The sequence below is a fragment of the Melanotaenia boesemani genome, chromosome 23 (assembly GCF_017639745.1).
Source record: "Melanotaenia boesemani isolate fMelBoe1 chromosome 23, fMelBoe1.pri, whole genome shotgun sequence".
Lineage (NCBI taxonomy): Eukaryota > Metazoa > Chordata > Actinopteri > Atheriniformes > Melanotaeniidae > Melanotaenia > Melanotaenia boesemani.
The window spans coordinates 11,180,052-11,203,554 of NC_055704.1; the positions used below are offsets into that span (position 1 = coordinate 11,180,052).

Genomic DNA, 23,503 nt, shown 5'->3' on the forward strand with positions numbered 1-23,503 from the left:
GATGACTCATAAATTTTGTGAATACTTCCTACAAGTGTGCCATTGTTGGATGGCAGAGTTTGCTGTATTCGATTTCACCATTTGGTATTGACCTGGATGCACCAATCGTAACGTCTGGGGACACCTGTACCGGAAATGGTAAGAACTGCAGTATCTAGTCAATCAGTGACTGTTCAACATGCCATTTCTGCCGAAAAGTCCTCTGATGACTTGATCTTGCTACAGGGAGCCGAGTCTGCAATTGGTATCGTGCTGGACTATCTGCAGCAGCAATGGGCCCCAGGTTTGGTCCCAGGTTTTAAATGAATGTTTCAGTAGTTATTGTATAACATTTCTTCTTTAACAAGGTTATTAACTGCAGAAATCTGCATTGTCTGCATGAACTAGTGGGCCTCAGTGCTCTACCCTGATAAAAGTCAAATACCAGCAGACATGATGGCTGCCAACACAGTAGGTATTATAGTCTGGGCAGGTGTATCTACTATAAACACACCTACTCTATACATGTGAGAAGCCAGTGCCTGAATTAAATCATTAATCCAGTCAATGTGCCTTTGCATGAGCAACACAGGCCTGATTTCATCTTGATGGACTAAAATGCCCCAGCTTATCAAAGCTGCCTCATCATGTGTGATGAAATTTAGATTTTTTATACTTACTTGCTTTCATTGATATCATATCTGCTAAAGGAGTGGGTTGCCGGCTCCTCTTATTTGGAGATGTTAAAATGCAATGGTAGAGGGCAAGATGAGAGTTCAGGCTAGACATCTAGACCCCTGCATGTTGATAATGTGTAATATCAAAAGCAACTGTCCTTGTTGTCTTGGGGAAAACACACCTTAGACTGCTGTGTTCTTTCTGGTGACTGTTTAACCCTTTCTGATCAGAAATAAGTACGTTTTTTTTTTGTTGTTTATTTTTTTAAATTTTCTTTTTATTATATTTTAATTTTTAACTTTTAAACATTTCTACAACAACGGAAAGGGTGCTAGAGGCCAATGGGATCAGCTGAATCATCATGCTCAGGTTCATAAACCTGTACCCCAGAATCTGAAAGACCTGGGGGCAGCCCTTCAAGAAGAAAGAAATGGCGTATCTCAGATAATAAACCAACTTGTGAACAGCATGAGATGCCATTGTCAGACTGTAAGTAAAGTTCATGGAGGCCATTCATCCATCCATCCATGAACATGGCCATTTCTTCTTCTTCTTCTAAAAAAAGATCTGGTGTAGAGATTCGTGTGACCAGAATGAATGTTTCCACAGTTTCTCAGCCCAGAGCAGTGGAGGATTCCTTTGGACAAGGTTAACATAGCAGGAAGAGTGTTTTATGACTTTGCTTTAGTTTATAGTTCACCGTTGTCCTTTAATTGGATGAACCTCAAATTTACCAGCTTGTATAAACAGATCGCGGCTTGCACCAACAGTAGATGTGCCATTTTATCTTTAGCAGGACTGGAATGAAAACCAGTTTGGTCTGTAAAATGGGTGGATCTCCTAATTGCTGGTTTCCAATTAAATTAATTTGTTGGTGTACATATTTTATTATGGTGTATGGGGGGGTGGGGGTGGCGTTGTTGTCTTTTTTATCTCACTCTGTTTGTGGATTTTACAGTACATTCAATTGTTTAAATATCCTTTATTATGTAATGTTATGACTGTTGATATTCATGCGGATAACCGTTGTCTTTATTGTTTTACAACAAATAAATATTAATAAATTTCAAGTTACACAATCTTCATGATCTGCATGCCCAAAATCAGCTCCTCTGGTCTGTCTGTCTGTTAGCAACATAACTAAAAGGTTATGGACAGATCTTAATGAAATTTTCAGGAAGTCTGAGAAATGGAAAAAGGAACAAATGATTTAATTTTGGGGTTAATCCGGATCACTGCTTGGATCCAGAATTTTTTTAAAGGATTCTTTACTATGGAGATAAGGACAATTTTGCCATTAGAGCTTCTGACTTGAAAATAATGCCCACAATTACTGGCAAAAATAATAACAACGGCTTGGTAGAGGTCTACACTCTCTGAGTGCTTCTAGTTTTATGATTTATTTAATTAGCAACTCTGTGTGACCTACTGACAAGTGTGGGGTGGTTCAAGATAAAATTATGACTGCTTGTGCCCAAGCAGGAGTCAAACATATTGTCCAAACCAAACAGAAGTTCTTAGACTAACTGTAATACAGTGAGTATGTTTGCAGTTATAATATCTAGAAAAACATAGGCGGTCTTATCTTCCACTCCAATACTAAACAGAAAGAATAAAAGGGATGTTGCAGTTCACTTTTACACTTTAAAAGCCTTCCTTTTATGGAGGACGTAAAGTGACACAATGAATTAATTAAATATATCATTCAATAATTACTTAAATGTGTCATTAAATAATTAAAATGATAATAAAATACATAAATGTGTTATTAAATGTATCATAAATTGATTAAAATACAAATTAATATATGTAAAAACATATATAATTATTTCACTATTTAATTAATTATTTATCTATTTAATTAATTATTTTACTATTTAATTAATTATTTCACTATTTAATTAATTATTTATCTATTTAATTAATTATTTCTCTATTTCATTATTTCACTATTTAATTAATTATTTCACTATTTAATTAATTATTTCATGGTCCGCCACTGCCATAATCATTAATTTATTTTATCTGTCAGCCTAGCCCATCAAACTCAGTGGGCGGGGCAAACCAGCGCATGTAGCGAGGAAAGCAGAGAATATGTTGAAGTTGTTCTGCATTGATTCAGAGCGTATTCGGTATCTGGAGCGTATTTGTCTTGACTTGTGGAAAGGGCAACCAATCAGGCATCAGGAACCGCCCACTGAGTCATTGTGTCACTTTACGTCCTCCATACCCTTTGGCCCACTAGGCCATCTCCTGTTATAAATTCTTCTTCCTGATGACTGATGACATTTTGATGGCAGCATTAACCTTCAGGATGCAAAATGCCTGGGAGGCGAGAGCAGTGATCAGCTATTATTCTGTCAACTGAACCATCATCTCTAAAAGTCATTGTTTGCATTAATCAGTGGATGGTTTATTACATCAGATCATCATTCAGTCTCTGCATCACCTGCAAAAGTTTTCTAACCACGCTTCATGTTTTACATTAAAACCCTCCCATCTACTTCTACATTGACAGCTGTATGCTGATAATCATCGTGCAGTTGCTAACGAGAAAATGGCTTGCTTTAGGGCAGAGGATGGCGTCTCTTTAGCATTTTTATTGGGGGGGGGAGAAAAAGATTTGAATCGACTCAAAAACTGCTACTGGGATCCTCAACCAACTGCATTCTGATCACGAGTCTGCTCAGACCAGTCCTGGGAAGCTGATGCTGTCTGTGCCAACGAAGCATGAAAACTACGTTTTCACAGTTACTCATTGCAGGGCATCAGTTTGGATTTCACGCAAGCGTCCAGATTCTTCTGCATGGTTCAAAAATATTACCGCATCCTAGCAAAGTTTGAAAGTTGATGAAAGGTCTGATCTTTAGCATGAACTTATCTGAACTTTACACTTTTGCGGACAGATGCTCTCGGGCCACATATGAATGGAACTGAAGAGATAAAACTGAACAGCAGCAACTGAGCTGCCTGTGGACGGTGATTAGACTCAGTTTTCTTCTGAAGTAGCAAATGTACATTGACTGTGTCAGTATAAGTTTTTGTTTAGCTTATTTTCACAGGCCCAGATTTCAGTTTTGTTTTGGTATACTTAAATTTTCTTTACATTTCACCAAAAGTATCTGGTTGGATTTTCAGAACAGCTTTTTCCAGCCACTGACATAACTCCTCGATATCAGCCACGTCTTTAACCTGTCGGTGATACATGCATACAGGCTGTTGTGATTTCTTCATGGTTCTTACAACCTGGCTCATCCAGGGACGGACGGACGGTCGGTCGGTCGGTCAGTCGGTCGGTCAGCGGTCAGTCCAACTAGGAAGTGATAAAGTTTCATTGTCATGTTTTTACATGCAACCATGGCAACCTGTTAAATGACATTCCTGACTGTGATTGCTAAAGATGATCAATTTTAGCTAAAGCATGATCAGTAAGTAATTTATGTATAACATAAAAATACTTTTAGTTTTATTATTCATTTTTAAAGCTCTTACAGGTTTTAGTTCTACATATTCACGCAACCTGCTTTATTTTACGAACCTCCCAGAGCCCTCAATTCATCAGGGGCTGGTGTCTTTTTTATTTCTAAGGTGGGAACTACAGGAAATGGAGGGACACCTTCTAGCATTTACTGTCCTTACCTACTGAAACGGCCTTCCGGACAACCTGAGGGCAGCTGGGAGTCTTAATATTTTTCATGGTTAACCTAGGACTTACCTTTTAAGGGAAGAAATTTATTTAATATCTTTCTAGATTATAATTGCTATTTTATCTTATTTTATTTTTATTCTTTATATTTCAGCTTAACATGTTTTATTTAAACTTTCAGTATAGTTTCCCTGATGAGGTTGCTGAGGGTTAGGACAGCACATTTAGAGACATTATGTACATGTGTGGTTGTGTGCATGTGTATGTGTTGGTGTGTGTGTGTGTGTGAGAGAGAGAGAGAGAGAGAGAGAGAATATGTAGTGTGTATATGTGACTCGTGGGTTTGTTGTCTGGAAGACTTGATTTGTAAAGATGGGTTTTATTCTGTTCATTGTTTTTAATGTAAAGCACTTTTTATTGCATTTCTTAGTATGAAAAAGTGCTTTATAAATACTGATTGATTGATTGATTGAACGAACGAGGAAGAGAGAAAACTTTCTGTGAGGACTTTGTATTATAAACACTAGATGAAACACTAATAGGCCATTTTTTCCTCATGCTGCTTCTAGGGGTCTTCTTTAGACGATGCCATGATGAGTTTTATTTCATGTTACTTAAGGAACAAACAACCTAATCATTAATCATTCTGTCCAAGGACTTGCTGAACTTTGTAGCGGTTAACTGCTGAAGAAGATGCTAGTGTTGTAGACAGCAATCCTGCGCAGCAGGAATATTAAAAAGGAACATTATAAACTTAAAAAACATGAGAGGTTGAACAAAAAAGAAGAAATGTTGTGGAAAGCAAAGTGTTAATACAGGCTATAACCTCTAAACAAAAAGGGATGGTAAATTCCCAATATCAACGTCGGAGATCTCTGTCCAGCACATCAACATACTAGGTGCAAGCTAAACATGTCACTAGCAGCTTGTCAGCGTAACATACCTCCCTCTTCTTAGCATTTCTTTCTTTTAAATGTGGCTCTATGTTTTCAGCTTCAACATACAAAACGCATATCCTTCACACAACAGTTACTGCTGGGCCTCCCTCTAATGATAGGGTTTATAGTTGGAGAGGGCAGCAAGGCCAGTGTGTATTTCAAGAGTTAGGCCCACAAGGTCAGGCAGGAGGAGGAACTCTGCCAAATGTGAGTGTGCATGTGTGTGCGTGTGTGTGTACTGACAAGGCATCAGGCAAGTGGCTGCACACAGTTTCCCATCAAAACACCCCTTCCTGTCGTTTCATAGTATTTACAGCAGGGCACATGCACGACTTGCATATCCAATTACATCACTACTGCACTAATTATCACAATAGGGTGTAAAGATGAATTGATACAGACCTGATTTTACTGTTAAGTTTTACTTGCATCAATATTAAGATCCTTGGATCTGTTTAAGTGTAATATGTACTCCTTGATGCCCCATTCTAAAGTTAAAAGCCAATTGAGTTTAGATTCTGCTCAGAGTCAATGCAAGATTTCTGCAGTAACATTTAATAGTGGGTCTGTGCTATTACCCTGAGTGGGTGGTGTCTGCTCACCATCGCCCCACATCATGAGTGTCCTGCTCAGATCTAGTGATGGAAAGGCCCACCATTGTTTTGGGATTGACAAAAATTATGATTAAAAAAAAAAAAACACCTTTGAACTTGATTTAATTAGTAGATAAATTCAGTTTCAATCACTAATTAAAACTAAAAGAGGCACCATCTGGTGTGATTAAGTCCAAGAAAAAAACAACCAATAAAGTGGCACCTTTGGGAGAAGTAATGCACGCATACTTGTGAAGTGCTAACTTTGTAGGGGAAACATGGATTTATCTTTTATAAATGTGCAGCAGATAGTTGAGCATATTAGCCACGAACAGCTTTGATGAACACATTTAAGCAGTTATTTTTAGTCAATGCAAACATTACAATATCCTTCTGTAACTTGTAGATTTCTCATCTGACCTCTTCCTCTGCATTTCAGCTGTGAAAAGTTAGAATGTCATCAATTTATTTTAAATTAATAACTATAAATGTCAGTAACTACTTAAAACTAATTGTAGAGGTGGAAAAGGTTTGCCAAATGGTAAATCTGGCCTGTTCTTCCTAAATTGTGACACACAGACGCTTTACAAGGTCTGAGTAGGTCAGTCAGAGCGCTGTTTATTTTAGTAATTATACTCCTATCTACTATGTTCATAGATGGAAGGAGCTTTTCTTTCCTCCTTTCTTTTTTTCATGTAGTGCTTGGATCTGGACCCATTTCTGTGGAGCAGGCCACTTTAAAGGAAACTTGGAGTGTGGCAGAGCGCAGTGTGGGCATAATGAGAAGGATGGGGGTCTTTGCAGTGAAGCAGAGACAGAAACTTAGGCTGAGGAACAAACACAGCTGCTGCAGCCTCGATGAGCAGTTTTTAGAAGCAGCGAGTGCATCACTAGCTGGAGCCCATATTGTTTGTGTATTCAGCCATGCTAAAAATTTTACGCTCAAGGTTTTGAGATATGTTTTGTTCATTCTTGTGTCTAGATGTTCAGTACTCACACATAAACTAAAACTTTACAATAATCACCTCTAACAAGTCTCCTCATCCTCCTCTGACATCAGCAAGCACACTGGATATTTTCATTTTTTTAAACCATTCTGTGTAAACCCTGTAGATGGTTGTGCATTAATATCCCAGTAGATCAGCAGTTTCTGAAATAGTCAGACCTGCCTATCTGGTATCAACAGTTATGCCTCGTTCAAAGTCACTTAAATCCCCTTTTTTCCCCTCAATCTGATGCTCAGTTTGAACTTCATATTGAGCAATTACACAGGTGTATAAAATGAAGTGGAATGTTTAAAAGTTAGTCTTGATGGAAAACTTACTTGAAATAGTTTTTTCTTCTTTTAAACTTCAGAAAAACTTTCCATTTCTATACAGATAATAAGGAAATGTGTTTTCTCCCATCATCGGCCCATCACACTGAACAGGTTTACACATCCTGTGAACTTTAGATGCTGAAGGTTTTCACTTTAACACTGAATTTATAATGATAAAATCCATTTGCCTTGTGGAAAAGCTTGAATAGGTAATAATAAAAAAATACTGTACTGGTGCAGATGCATAGAAATTGTTTTGACAGGAAAGCTTTTGCTGAAATGTAATTAGGTTTCTTTCATGCTCAAGATTTATGTGTTTTGACGATAGCTAGCAGCATTTGTTGGATATTTCTCTGTGTGGAGTAGTCTTAGATAACTTATTTGATGTTATATAAACTAAATAAAGTAGGCTATAAAAAAGGAATTGTCAACCAACATGCAAGGAAAATGAGGTTTGTGAATGTCCTGCTGCAAGATTTAGGAAAATAAACAAAAACTATTTCATGGTTATAGTTTGTCAGATTATTGCTGATGACTATGCTTAACTGCATCATGACATCAGCAGAGAAATAAGCACTGCAGGGCACTGTGAGTTTTTTTAGTCATATTTTATTGAGAAAACATCAGACAGGATGAACTCGGGGTCGCACTGCTGTAGGATTTATCCCACTCTCCCACAATCAGTGTACAGTACACAGTCAATTATTCATGGTTTTAGTAAGTATGCCTGAAAATGAAACGGGGCAAAAAACAGAACAGAAAAAAAGGTTGTTCCACAAGAAAACATGAGATAGAGTGAGTTTAGATTTGTTGCCATGGTGACAGAGAAGAAGCAGTATGAGTAGTCATCTGTGAACGAATAAATAAATAAATAAATAAGCGGCAGGCGATGGAATGAGTGTCTCGCCTTCCTTGGAGACCTTCCCTCTAAGGCAGAGCGGGTGCAGCGTGGATTGTTATCATGCACATACACATTTAGCCGCTAGCACAATATGTAGCATTTTAACACGTGTGGTGAAAAATGCTGAATTCAGTAGACACTGCTGATTTTAGACTCATTTCTTAACACTCAAAGGCCTAAAACAACAACTCTACTGAAATGACTTTAGGTCTGTAAGGGATTAAAATGTTCAACACCAGTTACTGTACAGGTTACATCATAACACCCACGCCATCTGGCAGCATGTGAAGCAGCTGGAAAGGTGTGCGACCTCTGCTAAGTGAGGAAGGACGAACATTATGTCAGGGCAGCACAGAGACACGTGAAACTTGGCAGGCTTGCTGAGGCCGTGACCACAATAATGTGGACATATCTGAAGACTGTTAACATCGGCCATCCACATCAACCTGGGAATGTGCAGAACAAGCACAATCCTACACACAGACTTCTCAAAGGGGTGTCACATTTCATAAGGGTATATTTTACCCCCATTACTGCCGTTTAAAGGGGCAATGACAATCTTAAAATTATATAGGACTAGCCTTAAGTTAATAAAAGCAAGAAAAAAAAACTGAATAATTACCTTTTCTTTTTAAATTCTATTCAAGCGTTCCTTGTTAGCTGCTCTTCCTCATTCTTGTCCAAACAAGGTCACCTCTGACTCCAAAAGAACCAAAATACTTTCTGACACTAAATGTTTATTGTTATATGCACTTTGTATTTTAAATGTTTGTGACCAAACAGCCATTTTTCTTTGAAGTTGGTATTACTTGGTATTTCTATTACGGTGTGCTCCAGGATACAATTTCTACAATCGGCCAGCTGCTAAAAATACTAGCTAATGTGTTGTCAGGTATGGAAATAATTTTTCATTTGTAACATTTTAAGGATAATTTCACATTTCTTACTTTAAAGCAGTGTCAACTTTTGTCATTTTTTTTCCACTATATGATTATGAGACAGATTAACTGTAGGTCCCAATAGTCTTCATCGCTCGTGTGATGGGGTAGCTGTCCTGACAGCCCAAATGCTGCTCTGCGTCTTCTCTGTGTTTCTGTGTTGCTGCTAATGAAAGGCACAGAAAAACAGGAATGCCACTAAATGGTGTGTTTCTGTGTATGTATGAGGCAACCACTACTTATTAATATCACATCCAGATATAACAACCCCCCCTCCAAAAAAAGGAAGAAAAGAAAGAAAGCAGAATGACTGACATCATGTTTACATTGTTAAAAACATCCTGCCCTTTCACAACATGAAGCAGGCAGAATGGTGGTATTAAAAAGGTTCTGGCTTTGTCCATCTGTGTTGATAGTATGGTGTGACGGGTTTTCTGGTCAAACATATTTTTAAACACAGAAAAAAAAAAACACCTTTTGAAACACATATATATATTTTAATTAATATAAGATATCTTCAATCTAATGAAGGGAAAATGTCTTCTTTCTGATGGTTTGACAATAAATATCGATATGACACATCTGTTAAATGTAGGAAAAGCTACAGTGTATGCAGATTAGCTAAGCTTAGCATAACATTGGACACAGGGAACAGCTAGTAAAAGTCTGTCAACTATCTTTTACCGTGAGATATGTCCTAAGGCCCATATATGCTCCCTTGAAATACATAAATATGTATTTCCCTTAAATCGGTATGGTTATTATAGTATGGTTGTTAGCTAATACATCCACCAGAGGGCAGTGCAGAGTTCAGAGTTCACTTCTGAATGAACATGGCAACGATGTAGGAGATTATGATAATGTACACTCTTATAAAGACATAAAAAGAGGCAGCACAGCAGAAGCTTAGCACTGCCCCTGCTGTCTCCAGTCTCCAGTGATACTACTTTGTTTTTGCTGTCAGGATACGCATCCACAGGGGACCTGAAAATGGACCAAATTACGCATGTAAATGACAGAAGATATACTCCATGCTCCGTATCCATCTTTCACATGGAGTATAAATGGGCCTTTAGTCTCACTCTTACAACAGACGTACAAAGTGACCCTTCACTTTGATCTGAAATATCTTAATAATATTTAATATTTAAATTTGCAATATCAACAAACTGTCATTTCTTCCTTCACTTCAAGAATTGAGTACTTCAGTCTCCCTCAGTTGAATTTTTATTTGGTGCTAAGTACCTTTTTAGTACAGTGGCTAACCTGGGAAACCTAAGTGGAAAAAGGCCAAGAAAGAAGACATTTCTTGACTCTACGATCTTTCATACCAAAAGTATCTTTGTTCTGATTGGCAGAAAGTTTATGCATGGTTGGACTCATGGGGCGATTCATACCCCACGCCTCACTGAGGGTGTGCTGTGGTCTAAACTTCTGAGTTGTCTCCAGGAAAAGTAAACTGGAACTTTTCTTAAATCAGATTTCTGACTCAGGAATGGGCAGAAACTTTATCAGCCCCAACCTCAAAATCCAACATGGCTGCCCCTTGCATAAAAAAATGCTATTGTTATTGTTTATTAGCACGTCTGTCAATTTGAAAGCACAAATTTGTTAATCTTCCATCAGTGAACACATCACTTGGGTTTGTATGCACAAAATAAAGCATAATGCATTAGCTTACTAGCTTGGAATGCTAATAGCCTGAGATGCTTTCTGATCTCCAACTAGAATATGGTAAACTTTGGTTTGGTCATCACCATGGCGGCGTTTACCAAACCAGCCATCTTGTGACAGTAAAATTTAAGTTGGTAAAAAGAGATCCCTAGCCATCAGGATGTTAACATGAAGTAAACGTTCATTAGTCTTTTTCTCAAAGCCAGGCTAACTGTTTCCTAACGTTTTCAGTCTTTAGCTGTGTTAACCAGCACGACTCCACACAGAGCAAATGGAAAAAGACACTGATCATAAAATCTAACTCTCACCAAGAAAAGTAACTTTCAAAAATGCCAGACCATCATTTTACATATCACACTGATTTTAAATATGTAAACATCTGTTCATCAACTATAAAACACATTAAAAGTATAAAGACAAACAGCATTATCCACTCCTTGAGAGAAAAGCATTGTCATTTTTAGAAAATATCCTCTGTTCCTTTTCAGTCTAAAAGTAGACGTCGTTGAAAAACAACATAAATATACTTGGTGGCTTGGATAAAAATACTTCTACACTGGGCAGTGAACAGGCCTGGAGTCATGCTGACTGTGGAGTTAAGAATATGATCAAAAACACTCTAAATTGGGCCGTTTGTTTCTCTCCCTGGCACAGTCAGCAAGAGCCTCTGTATACTTGATTCCCTGTGGGAATTTTTACTACCCCTGTTTGTTTAATCAGGCTGTCTTTTCCCTACACGGACAGCAGTGATCATCAACAATGGCATGCTTCTGTTTTTAAAAATACAGGAACTCACTTTTGGCCAAAAGTGGGATAGTAGAAACATATCAGTAATGGCTTGTTTGTAGGCTAAGAGGTCCTCTGTGTATAGTTTGTTTTCTATTTTGGGGGTTAAATAAGCAGCTTAAGTTGAACCACAGACACTCTTCGTATAACTGCAAGTGTGGCATTAGCATCAGTGGCTAATGTGCTAATGTGCAAAGCGGGCGAGTGTATTTTTGTGATCCTGACCCAGGAGGGGGCCATGCTGAGAATACAGCCATTCTTTCTATGAAGGGTGTAGATTGAGGCTACAGGCCAGGCCCATAGTTTCTGTTCTTTATTAGAGCCAGATGTCTTTGTGGGGAAAGGAAAAAAAAAAAAAAAGGGTACAAAATAACCTAGTTGTTCTCTTATTATAAACCCTCTATACATCCCCAGTTCCAAAGAGAGCTGAGACTTTGTGTGAAATGTGAATAAAAACATAATACAAGTATCTGCAAGTCTTATAAACCAATATTTTAGTCACATTAGAACATTAAAAATCATAAAATTCTGAAAGTGAGACTATTTATTGAAAAATGTTAGTCGTCACCATTAAAGGAGGGGGTCAAATATAAACATGACCCTTCCCCAAACTTTTTGAGATGTGCTCTTGCCATCAAATTCATGATGAGCTAATGTTCTTTATGAGAATTTATTGCTTTAAATATGTTTTGGTTTTTTTTTTTTTTTTTTTTTCATTAAAGACATCTATCACAATAGGTTCTGGAAGAAAAAATCTGTTTGCAATCCCACATTACAAAAATTTGGTGAGAATGAAAGGAAAGAGGAAAGTAGTGTGTGGTACTTGTCAGCACTATATTTAATGTTTTTTTTTTTTTTTTTTTTGCTTATCTTCACTTAATATGCATTTTGTTTGCGGTCGCAATTGAGTTACCCCAAATAAGAAAAAGTTACACCTTAGCCATCCTTACAAAACAAATTTTAGCCAGATTTTTAATACCTATTAAAACCAGTGAGGTGTTTGCAAAATTACCTTAAATGTTCTCATGTTACACCTTCAAAAATTTGGTCATTCATGGGACAGTTTTTAAAAATAATTACAGATCAAAACTTAAGAAAGTGAGATTTTTCTGATTTTTCTTTTTTATGTCATGCACCATTAATAAAGAATCCTATGTTTCCCGAAATGCAATTTAATAACAAATTTTGTTTTAGATTTCTTTCACCAGATGTAATGGAAACTTCCTTATAGGGCAAAAGACAACTTCATCTAGTCCTTCACAATTTGGGGGGAATGAGAAAAGATAAGTTGTTGTGTTAAATCTGTGATATGCACCTTTAAAATGGCTTTAAAGGAGCAATGTGTAAAATATTGCATGTAAGTTCCAGAATGCAACCAGGTAAACAAACCTTTCCTAATCCTTCTCATGTTTGGTTTGCTCGTTCTGAGCTGCTGTAAAAACATGCTAAACTCAATCTTAATTTGACAAACCTTTAATATCAGGTAACAGACCAGGATGCATCTTTAGATCCTTTTAATATGTCCTTCCACAAATTATCTGTACCTCCCCCTCTTTTTTAAAAGGTATCTAAAGCCAATATGAGTTGCCACATGCAGTGGTGCATATTTGCTAATTACAACAAATCAATTTCTGAACAATCAACCTGTGGCTCTGGAGACCCTAAAGGTCAACAATCGCAAATTAATGAAACTACAGGGACTAGCTCCAAGTCTTCGGGGCTCTTAAGGGACTTCCGCACTCAATAGCAATTCTGCAGTATCAGTAACGTGATTGTAATAAATCTGCTGGATTAAATGGTTTAATAAAAAGAAGAACTCCATAAAATAAACGCCTAAATTTACTTATAAGATGAAGCTTTGTTCATCTCAGTGTAATTAACAGTGGAGTGGTTTAGATTTTACAGAGAAGTGAAGACATGGAAAGACTCCATCTCTCTATGCAGTGTGGGACATACAGGCCTGACACCGTCTCCCTCTGGTGTTATGCTTACACAACAGCCTGTGATGGAGAGTGCAGCAGTTATTAACCTTAACACTGCCAACCATTAATCACAAGCACTATAAAGAGACTGTCTCTAATTCTGTGGCTTAATCTCGACGTACACCAAGAGAATAGCTAGTTCTTGAGCTCTGGAAACGTGTGCTGGACGGGGGTTTTGTTTTGAATTTGCTAAATGGCAATATGTAGCACTGAAGGTTGAAGGCTGACTTTCAGTCTATGAGACCTTTGGCTATTTTGGTTGAGATCCAAATATTTGAAATTGGGTAATAGACAGTAGGCAATAGATCTTTGACTAACTCATGCACAGAAGGACAAAGCCAAGAGGGGAAGTGAATCAGAAACAAAAAATAAGGAAAGATATGAACAAACAAAACTCTTAACACCAGTTTTAACTCTTGAATTCTTCAGGCCAGGAAAAGAAAAATACAAAATTAGTCTTAGTTCAACCAATAAAGCAAATTAAATAATCTTCTGTTATTGCTGCTCGCAGCAATGTTTCATAAGACAACAAGAACAAAGATAAGAATGAAGACAGATGGGTAGTCTTAATTTACTGAAATACATGTTTAATTGGGTGCAGGGGCCTTGTGGAAGTGGCCCTGGTTGCATCCATGAAGACTTTAACCACTTAACAACCCCACAGGTTGTCTCTTTACTTCAGCTGTTGCAGCTGATATACCCGACCACATGAACACATCCCTTACTTTCTAACCAGTTCCTGCTGCTCTAAACGACTTGTATACTTGTAGACTGTAGCAGGAGCCACTGATTTCACCAAGTCATTGGGGTGTAACAAAGAAATCCTTTCAGCCAACATCATAATGACAGAAAGCAGTGACAGTTGGCTTTGTTAAAACAGTTTTCCACCCATCATAGTTATAGCTAAAAAAAAGGTCTTGAAAGGGATACCTGGAGCCATCGATTACAAGGCATCCTTGTGGAGGCGATGAGCCAATTTTCTTCTGAGATGAATCTTACACAGCTAAGGATAATGGGTGCTAAGTCACCACACTGACAGCGCGGCGAAAGGACAAGATCTGCTTTACAATTTGACGGAGATTCTCTGTTGATTATGGGAAAGGGAGATAAGCTTAGCTCCCACAATGCATTGGGGGTCAGGATGCGTGCAAGGCTGCTGTTTGCAGAAACTGAAGCAGCCTAATTTATCAGCAGTTTGTTTCAACATGAAGGGAACATCATCAGAAAAATCCCTCTTTTTTGAGGATAAGCTCCCCTTTTTAAAACGCCTTGAAGACCTGCTTCACCAACACATTTCAGTTTTTGCATGCGTGTGGTCCAATGCCATCAGTGCTCTCTGTATCTGCTGACTGAACATCCTTAAACTTATACCAGGACAAGCACGCATGACCTCAATCCTTCAGCACTGTTTACACATCGATTTCAGACGCTGCAACTACAAAGTACAATGACAGTTTTTAAAATCAAGTTTGCTTCCAAAACTCTGAACTTCACTCATTTTGTAGCCTCACTTTAAATAAGGCAGCCCGTCTCAGATTCCCAGCTCTGTCGTCCATTAGTCCAGCCGCAAGTAGCTGGGCAAGGAGTAGTTGAACATGAGGAAGTCCATCTTGTAAAGCTGGTAGAGTTGGATCTGCTCTGGGGTGCTGATATTGCTGAAGAATTGAGCAGTCATGGCATCTGTGGTGCGAGTGGACTTGGCATAGCTTGGGAAGCGCAGGGAGTCACCGACACCGACCAGCCGCAACACGTAGTTTGCATCCTCCTCTAGAGTCTCATACTTGCCCACCAAGTCATAGTGGATGTGACAAGGGTGACAAAGCTGGTAGACGGTTTGCCAGTGCTCGTTGAGTGGGCCGTCACGCTGCGTGGCAGGGTCCACTAGGTACTCAACAAATTCTTTAAATTTGACGTCAGCGCCGTTGAGCAGGGCATCCTGTGTGGCATTCTTACGGTAGCGCCGGATGATGCGAGTGCCAAAACGCTTGTGGAAGGACGAGTTGTACTTGAGGGTGAATTTATTGCGGTAAGCAGAGACCAGCCTCTCGAAGGGCTCACGAACAAAGAGGAACTTGAGGTAGTTCTTGAGGCGGTGGTTGATCTCAGGAATGCTGTACTGGTTCAGCGTCTTCAGGTTTGACGGTACATGAGCTTCATTGGAAGGGATTTCCATTGGGTCACTGCAGAGAGAAGGCAAAGAGGCAATGGTTTCATACATATCTACAGTACGCCAACAAAGGATATGAGTACAACTTAAGGAAACTTATTGGAAACCAAATATCGTAGTTTTGTTTAATTTCAGTTCATAATGACCAGCAACTAGCAACTGTTTTATTTTAATTAGCCATTGAGATCAATATAGCACACCAGTTCTCTTCCATGGAATCTCAAATGTTGTGTTACCATGGTTTCAGAAAAAGAAAACAAATACTGGTTTAAAAGAGGATATTTCTAACATTTATGGTGAAGTAAAGACCACTGGATGGATGAGAGTTTAGCATCTATTTGCCTTTTCCCACTAATACTCAGCTCAACTTGACTCAGTTTTCCATTAGGAAGTAGAACCTAGTACCAGGTATTTGTGGAGCCGAAAATGTGACGTCTACAGAATGCAGGTCACTGATGGCAACACTGGATGAGACGTGACTTCCTCCCAAACTCTGCTGTACTTTTCCAGAGTGTTTTGTCTTGCTGCCCACAGCCATCTCTGGCTTTCGCCTTTTCACCTTGAGTGTGACAAAAATCCATAGACCTAGCAGCAGGTGTACCATTGCCTAAATGCCCTCCATTGTTGTGTTATGTTTGTGTTGCATACAAATGATGTAGTGGGGCTTTGGGTATGCTTTGCTAAAACAACTGGAACCTAACTGTAACAGAAAATAGTCTAAACTAAGTAAGGTCAATGTTAAGCTAGAGGCAGGTGCTAGTGGAAAAGAGGCTATTAGTATTTTTCCACTACATGGTACAGGACTTTTTGGCTTGTTTTTTTGTTTTGTTTCCATTTTAAGTAGAACTTTATAACTCATACCAAATAATACCTTTTTTAGTAGCACCAAAGTCAAACATTCACTAAAGTGATCCAAGGAGGTCGATACAATCCAGAGACGTAAAAACATAGCAGACTCTTGATTGGTCAGGGATGGTCATCACTATCTTTGCAATAGCTTTCAATGACAAACTTCCTTGTTTCATGATGTTGTTTAAAAGTCAAGAACACACTTTCAAATATAAATCTCTAATTTGTTCATACAGATCATTTACTGTGTTCAAGAGCAATGATGAATTTACAAGTTCTCCAAAAACGTTGGAAAACCATGTAAAATGTTGAGGGTATTTTGCTTCTTAAAAATATTAGCTTACTTCAACTTGACGGAGGCTCATCTGAAAAATATTGAAACTGTGCCATATTTACCACTGAGCAGTATTCCATTTTCCTTTAACAATAGTCTACTGAATATTTGAAGTATGCACAGTTTACATTGAGGAACATTATTTTACCATTTTCCATCATTTGAAGCAACTTTTTGCATCAAATAATTGCATCAGATTTCATCTTTACTTATCTGAGGCTCTGCCTCTCTAAGGTTCTCTTTTCATACCGAATCATCATCACTGACAGTTACCTAAATTCATTACATGTTCCTCCAGCTTCCAGCCTTTTGTGTCATGATCTTTGGGTTTTTTATTTAAGGTTTTGTAGTCCTGTCATGGCTAGTTCTGTTTTCTTGTTTTACTTTGGTGAGTTTCCCCTTGTGTATTCTGTTTTGCTTCCTGTTCGTACACCTGGTTTAATTTACTTCACCTGTTTCTTGTTAGTTTACTTCAGTGTATTTATACCCCTTGTTTTTAGTTGTCCTGGGTCAGATCCTTGTTGTGTTTCCTCATCGTGTGTTCCCTTAGTTCTTTTGGTTCATTCATTATTAAAACTTGCTCCGGCACCAGTTTGCCTCCAACCTGCCTACCTCCACTCACCTCCACCGTGCTGTGACACGTTGTCCCCCCTTTCTTAATTTTTTAAGACATGTCACAGCAATCAGATTCAAGATGACCTAATATCAGTTTTTTAATGAAATAGCAGAATGTCTCACTTTTCACATTCGATATGTGTTTTAAGTTCTGTTATTATAATTATTTATTGGCTTATTATTAATTATTGGCTAATGAGATGTGCAATCATCATATTCTAGTTTTATTTACATTTTACACGGAGCTCAAGCCTTTGAAATTGCATTTGTTGAGCATGTTCATTAACAGTAAGTAAGGATCTGATCAATTTGACGGGAACTGACCTCTTTAGGTTTTACCTGTTATGATCACTCCTAGTTTAGTAACTGCTCTTTCCTCTTCACTTGTAAGGTAGATAAAAACATTTACAGATGAAAACATTTACTAAATCAATGTAACAAACACACACAGTAATGCAAAGTGTCTAATGGCTCAGCTTCACACATGCTGCAATGATAAATAGCTTGATTCATGGAGGAGCTTTGCTGAGTCAAACTGCACTGTGCCTACTATGTAATGGAAAAACACCATTAGTTAGTCGCACTTTGCAGCTTGACTGATATTACAAAATACTGCATGCTGGCCCCTTACAGGAGATTGAATGGCCCCTTGTACAATCTAAATCCACAGTTAAATGTAAAACTCTGCAAGGTACTGGACTCACCTGTATTTGCCCCGTCCCGTGAGCACCATCATTACTCGTTTCCAGTTGGTACAGGCCACTTTTGGGACGTAGCAGTAGATAAGCTCGTGATCTTCATCCACCACAAGGTGTTTGAGGTCTCCAGGTGTCAGTACTCGTCGCTTTCGACTGGATGCACTGTAAACCCGGCAGGCATCCACTACCTGATCCCTCCTGGCCTGGTGGAGGACGGCAGTCCCTGACAAGTCCGACTAAACAAGAAAAAAAAAGAGGGAGTGGAAGGACAGTAAGATTTTAATTTGAGATCCAAGTGAAATGTTTTCAGTGTGGTAGGCACATCATAAGCTATTCGCTGCTACTGCTGCAGTTTTAGTGTTAATTAAGTTAGCTTAAGAAGGGAGTTCCAAGTGTTATAAAGCACTAGAGATCTAAGGAGAGGCAGACCCTGAGCAAGAGAGGGGAGTCAAGTGGGTGACTCCACACCATGGATGTATTATAGAACTGGATAACGGACTGAACAATGGCGGCACGCCGATTTTTCCCAGTGGCCACTCGTGGTACTGCAACAAAAAATCCCATGGGGCCCAAAAAGCATTTTTCCCATAGGCCACAATGGTAAAAGACACGGCTGTAAAACTGTTGACAGGACGTCTTCAGCTTTAAACACAGCTAATTACTAATCTTTCTATTCAATATTTTTAATTCATGGACATTTAATCCGTCAATTATTTTTCAAAAGGCCATAAAAGCCACAGAAAAGTCTCTATTTCTCCGGTGACGTCACGGCTGTGCACATGCACTGCCGAAGCGCGGTCATGCTGTGTCGGGAGCGAGGAGGACGGCTGTTGACTTCAATATGATGGGAAAGCTGTTCGTAAAAGTTAAGTTAAAGTTAAGTTTCTTTTTTCTGATATCGAGTAACTTAATACATTTGTATTCTTAATGTTTGATATTACATGCATGATAGTTCCTGTTTTTAAACGTATTGTGACCTAAATCCTAATTAGCTCTAGGTTGTAGTTACGACCACCTGTTTAAACCACCTGATAGTGCGTTTTACTGGTTTATTTTATGTAAAGAGAGATTCAGCCCATGAATAGATCGGGGAAAGTGAGGGTGGCTTTTTTTTTTATTTGTTAATTTCTTATATTTTGGTTCACATTAGTTCACTTTTTGTTAAGTAGTTTAATCACACTGTTCACCCAGAGGGCAATAGAATTTTTTTTAATTAAAATATTTTGTCTTATGAGCTGCTATTCTATTTTCGTTAGTTCAAATAAAATATGAATAACAGTCTTGACGCATCGCTGTCAGTGATATTTTGTTATACATATACAGTTAAATATTTTGGGAGTGTTGAGCCATTTCATGACAGCGACACAATGTCGCCAAGTTAGGTAAAATAGCCTACAAAACCATTTTCAATCCCTAACGGAAATCACGATACATAAAATACATAACTACATAATAAATATAGAATGGTGATAACCCAAGTGGCCTAGTTTTCCTTAACATAGTCCTCAGTTTAAACAAAGTTTTTTTTTCTTTGTCAATTAAAAAACTGCAGCATTTAACAAAGTGGAATCCGGCAAAACACAAGAAAGGAACATTTTAAGAGACGCAATTGATAATCTTGGTGTCATCCAGGGAATAGCAGAAAAATAAAGAGAATATGCATGGGTAGCACAATGAAATAATGCATTAACAAGGACTTCTAACATTTATTACAAAAGACGTGCCTGAAATTATTCATGAATAAAGGTAGGAATTGTAAGTCATCGTGAAAATTTGACACGGGATTATACAAATATACAATATAGACTGACTTATATTGGGCTATTACGAATCCCATATAGAAATTCATCAGATTAAAACAAACCATCATTTTAACAATTACTACACAACTTTTTCCACGTATATTATATCATTACTTTACATCGAGGTCCGATCGTGTGCCGTAGAAAATCATCATCTGAGTTTGTACAGCTCTCATACTGCAGATTAATGTCGTGACCGCGCGTGGCTGGATCAGGTCACTGGGCTGCGCATTGCTCGTTCACAGTGACGTGAAGCATGATGGGAGGTGACACTACTGCGCATGCTCTATGGGCCCAATATGCGGAAGTAACCCGGAAGCCTGAGAACTTTTTCGGCGTATGCGCTGGGTGAGCAACTTCCATAGAAATGAATGGGCCGCCATTTTCAGCCCGTTATCCAGTTCTATAATACATCCATGCTCCACACCCATTTGGCTGGAGGAGATAATTAATGTAAGAAAAAGAGGTTGCTGGAGTATCTCTGCTATTTTCACCAAAACATGTCACACACATTTCATTGAGACTTGAGGAAATTGTGTAATAATATGTATAATATGTCTTTTTAAAAAAATACATTGATTAGTTACTTTGTTAGTTTGTTATATTGTGATCTTCTGTGAAAAATCATGAACTGAGAATTAAAAGATAAATTCACGATGCAGGTCTTAATGCTTAATTCCAATTCTTTGCTTGTTTTCTTTTTTCTTTTGTATGGTAGTTTACATTATAATATAAATGTGACCACCATCCGTCTATGTTTGAACTGTCTATTACCCTGAAGTGACCCATATGCACACAAAGAGTGCCTTGTATATGTAGCTAAATATGGATACTCCACATATCAGCGTGTGTGTATTAATTTGAGAAAGTGTGCAATCAGAGCTGAAAAAATGATGATATAATACAGTTTGGGCCATTGTTTACATTCAGCCTGGCCACATTCAGCCTCCTTAGGCACACAGTTGTGACGCTTGTCTCATTTTAGAGACGTACTGTAAGTCGGACAAAATGCAACACGGCAGTTAGACTGAGTTCCCTTTGAAAAAGACTGGTTATGTAATCTATTTAACACCACATATAAAAGTGACCTGGGTTGGATTTTGTGCTGTTTAGACTGTCAAATATGGGCCACATATGGGCAAAAAAGTTGGATTTGGGCCACTTTTGTCTGCCATGTAAATGTAGCTTTATTTTTAAACATTATAAATGAACAAGAAACAAAAGCAATCATTTATTTATCACAGTATTTAGTAGATAAATGACAAATTAGTACAATATACTTTAAAAAGATGTTATCTATTTTCCACCTGCAGCCCTTAATTGCAAAAAGTGGGTATAGAAAATAGTTGAATGGAAGGATGTAATCTTTATTTTTTAGTACATAAAATACTGTTTAAGATATGTTTCACTGTCAGCTACAAGTGAGCAGATATTCTAACATTAAACATATGGATGTAAGTCGCTCGCTTGTTATGACACCCATCCTTTAATCACACAAAAAATGAATTAACACTAATTCTAGGGTTCATAAAATAAATCTAAGAAATGTTCCTGCAGCAGCTCCACATAAAGAAGATTATTGTTTTTTTTTTTTTTTTTTTCTTTTTAACCTGTCTTGTCCAGCATCATTGCAAACAGAATGATTGTCTGGCTGCTGTCTGGTGCTGGGCAATTTTACTCTATCAAGCAGGGATTTATACTACATGTATAAAGTCCCTCTTGATGAAAAACTTTATTAAATCAGACTCTTAATGCTGGACTCGACCGGAGGGGACAGAGAGAGAGAGAGAGAAAAGAAAGTAGAGAGAAGAGGGAGGGGAGAGAGAGGGACAGAAAGGGTGTGGGGAGTGCGGGTGGGGACTTGAAACATCATACAGAAGACCATGTAATCCATACTACTTACAACATATATAGCTAAGATCATCCTAGCCAGTAGGTCATTACACAACTAGTTGATAATAGTAACAATAATAATAATAAGAGTAAGAGTAATAATAATAATAAGAACAGAAATAATTAAAAAAAGAAACAAAATATGATAATAGATATAAGTGAAACTGCTGTATTCAAGAACACGCGCAGAGAAACCTGTGTGGATGTGTTGGAGAACTCAGCCACACGGCGACGCAAAGACTGTGTGGAGACGTTCAGGAAGGAGTGACCATGCAGAGTGATCATGCAGATGCCACCTCACTTGAACAGAGGCCAGAGTCAGGCCAGCGGTCCCGAGACCCAGGCCACCGGCCCCCCCGCAGGCAACAGATCCCGACCGGTCCACAGAGACGACCACTCGCCCGCCCAGGAAGGCAGCAGCAGGAGACCCCAGCAGGAGCCGCCCCGCGGACACAGGGCACCGGCCCCGGCGGGCCGAGGCCAGCAGTCCCCGACCCCCCCGGGCACCGGCCGCCCGGGACAGACGGGGCAGAGGGCCCGGGCCCAGGAGCGCAGGGACACCCCCCCCCCCCCCCCACAGGCCGAGGGCCAGCACGCCACCCGGGGGGACCCGGCCCGCCCAGACGGCCACCACCAGAGGCCAGCCCCACACCCCAGCGCCCAGCCGCACACCCCGAGAACCAGTCCTGCCCCCCCCCCAGACCAACACACACACACACAAACACACACACTCTCCTTCCACTCCTCCATTTATCCTCCCACGCATACACCATTCAACCCTCACATACTCTGTCCTCCCACACACACACACCATCCTTCCACCATCCATCCTTCCACACACACACCATCCTTCCTCCCACACACTCACCATCCTTCCACCATACACTCTCCCACACCTATCCCATCCTCCCACACACACATCATCCCTCCACCACTCATCCTCCCACACATACACCATCCTCCCTCTCACACACCATTCATCCACCTTCACCCCTCCCATACACACACACACACACCTTCCTTCCACTACCCATCCTCCCACACATACATCATTCTCCTACACCAAACATCCACCTTCACGTACCCCATCCTCCCACACACACACACCACCCCTCCATCACCCACTCTCCCAAACATACACCACTCCCCCACACACACACCATCCTCCCTCCCATACACCATCCATCCTCCCGCACACACACCATCCTTCCACCATCCATCCTCCCACACACTCCCCCATCCCTGCACCATACATTCTCCCACACATACCCCATCCTCCCACACATACATCATCCCTCCACCATTCATCCTCCCACACCCACACCACCCCCCCCCACACACCACGCATCCACCTCCACACACCCCACCCTCCCACACACCATCCCTCCACCACCCATCCCCCCACACCCACACCACTCTCCCACCCCCCCCCCCCCCCCCCCCAACACACACACACACAAACACCATCCCCCCACCACCATCCTCCCGCCACCCCACGCCACGGGGGGACAGCCCCAGCCAGGAAGCGAGGAGACACGAGCCAGGCCCCCAACCCCCCACCCCGCCCCCCACTCCCCACCCCCAAAACAGCACCTTCCCCCCAGGGCCAGCAGCCAAAACCCCCCGGGACAGCCCGCCTACGCCCCGGGCCAACGCGACAGGCCACCCGGCCCACCCCGCCCCCGGGCCATCCATGGAGACAGGGGCGCTTG

The 23,503-nt window shown here is 39.8% G+C and overlaps 1 protein-coding gene across 2 annotated transcripts in view; it reads right to left on the bottom strand.

The window, feature by feature from the left end:
- Positions 1–12,241: 12,241 nt before the first annotated feature.
- The window catches only part of chst11 (carbohydrate (chondroitin 4) sulfotransferase 11), a 90,078-nt gene continuing 78,816 nt past the window's right edge, over positions 12,242–23,503 (bottom strand). For both annotated transcript variants that reach the window (XM_041977012.1, XM_041977010.1), the window contains exons 3-4: positions 18,103–18,332; positions 12,242–15,613 (exon numbers count right to left, since the gene is read on the bottom strand). In XM_041977012.1, coding sequence (XP_041832946.1) covers positions 14,989–15,613; positions 18,103–18,332 — 855 coding nt within the window. In that variant the 3' untranslated portion in view covers positions 12,242–14,988. The remainder of the gene's footprint in view (positions 15,614–18,102; positions 18,333–23,503) is intronic.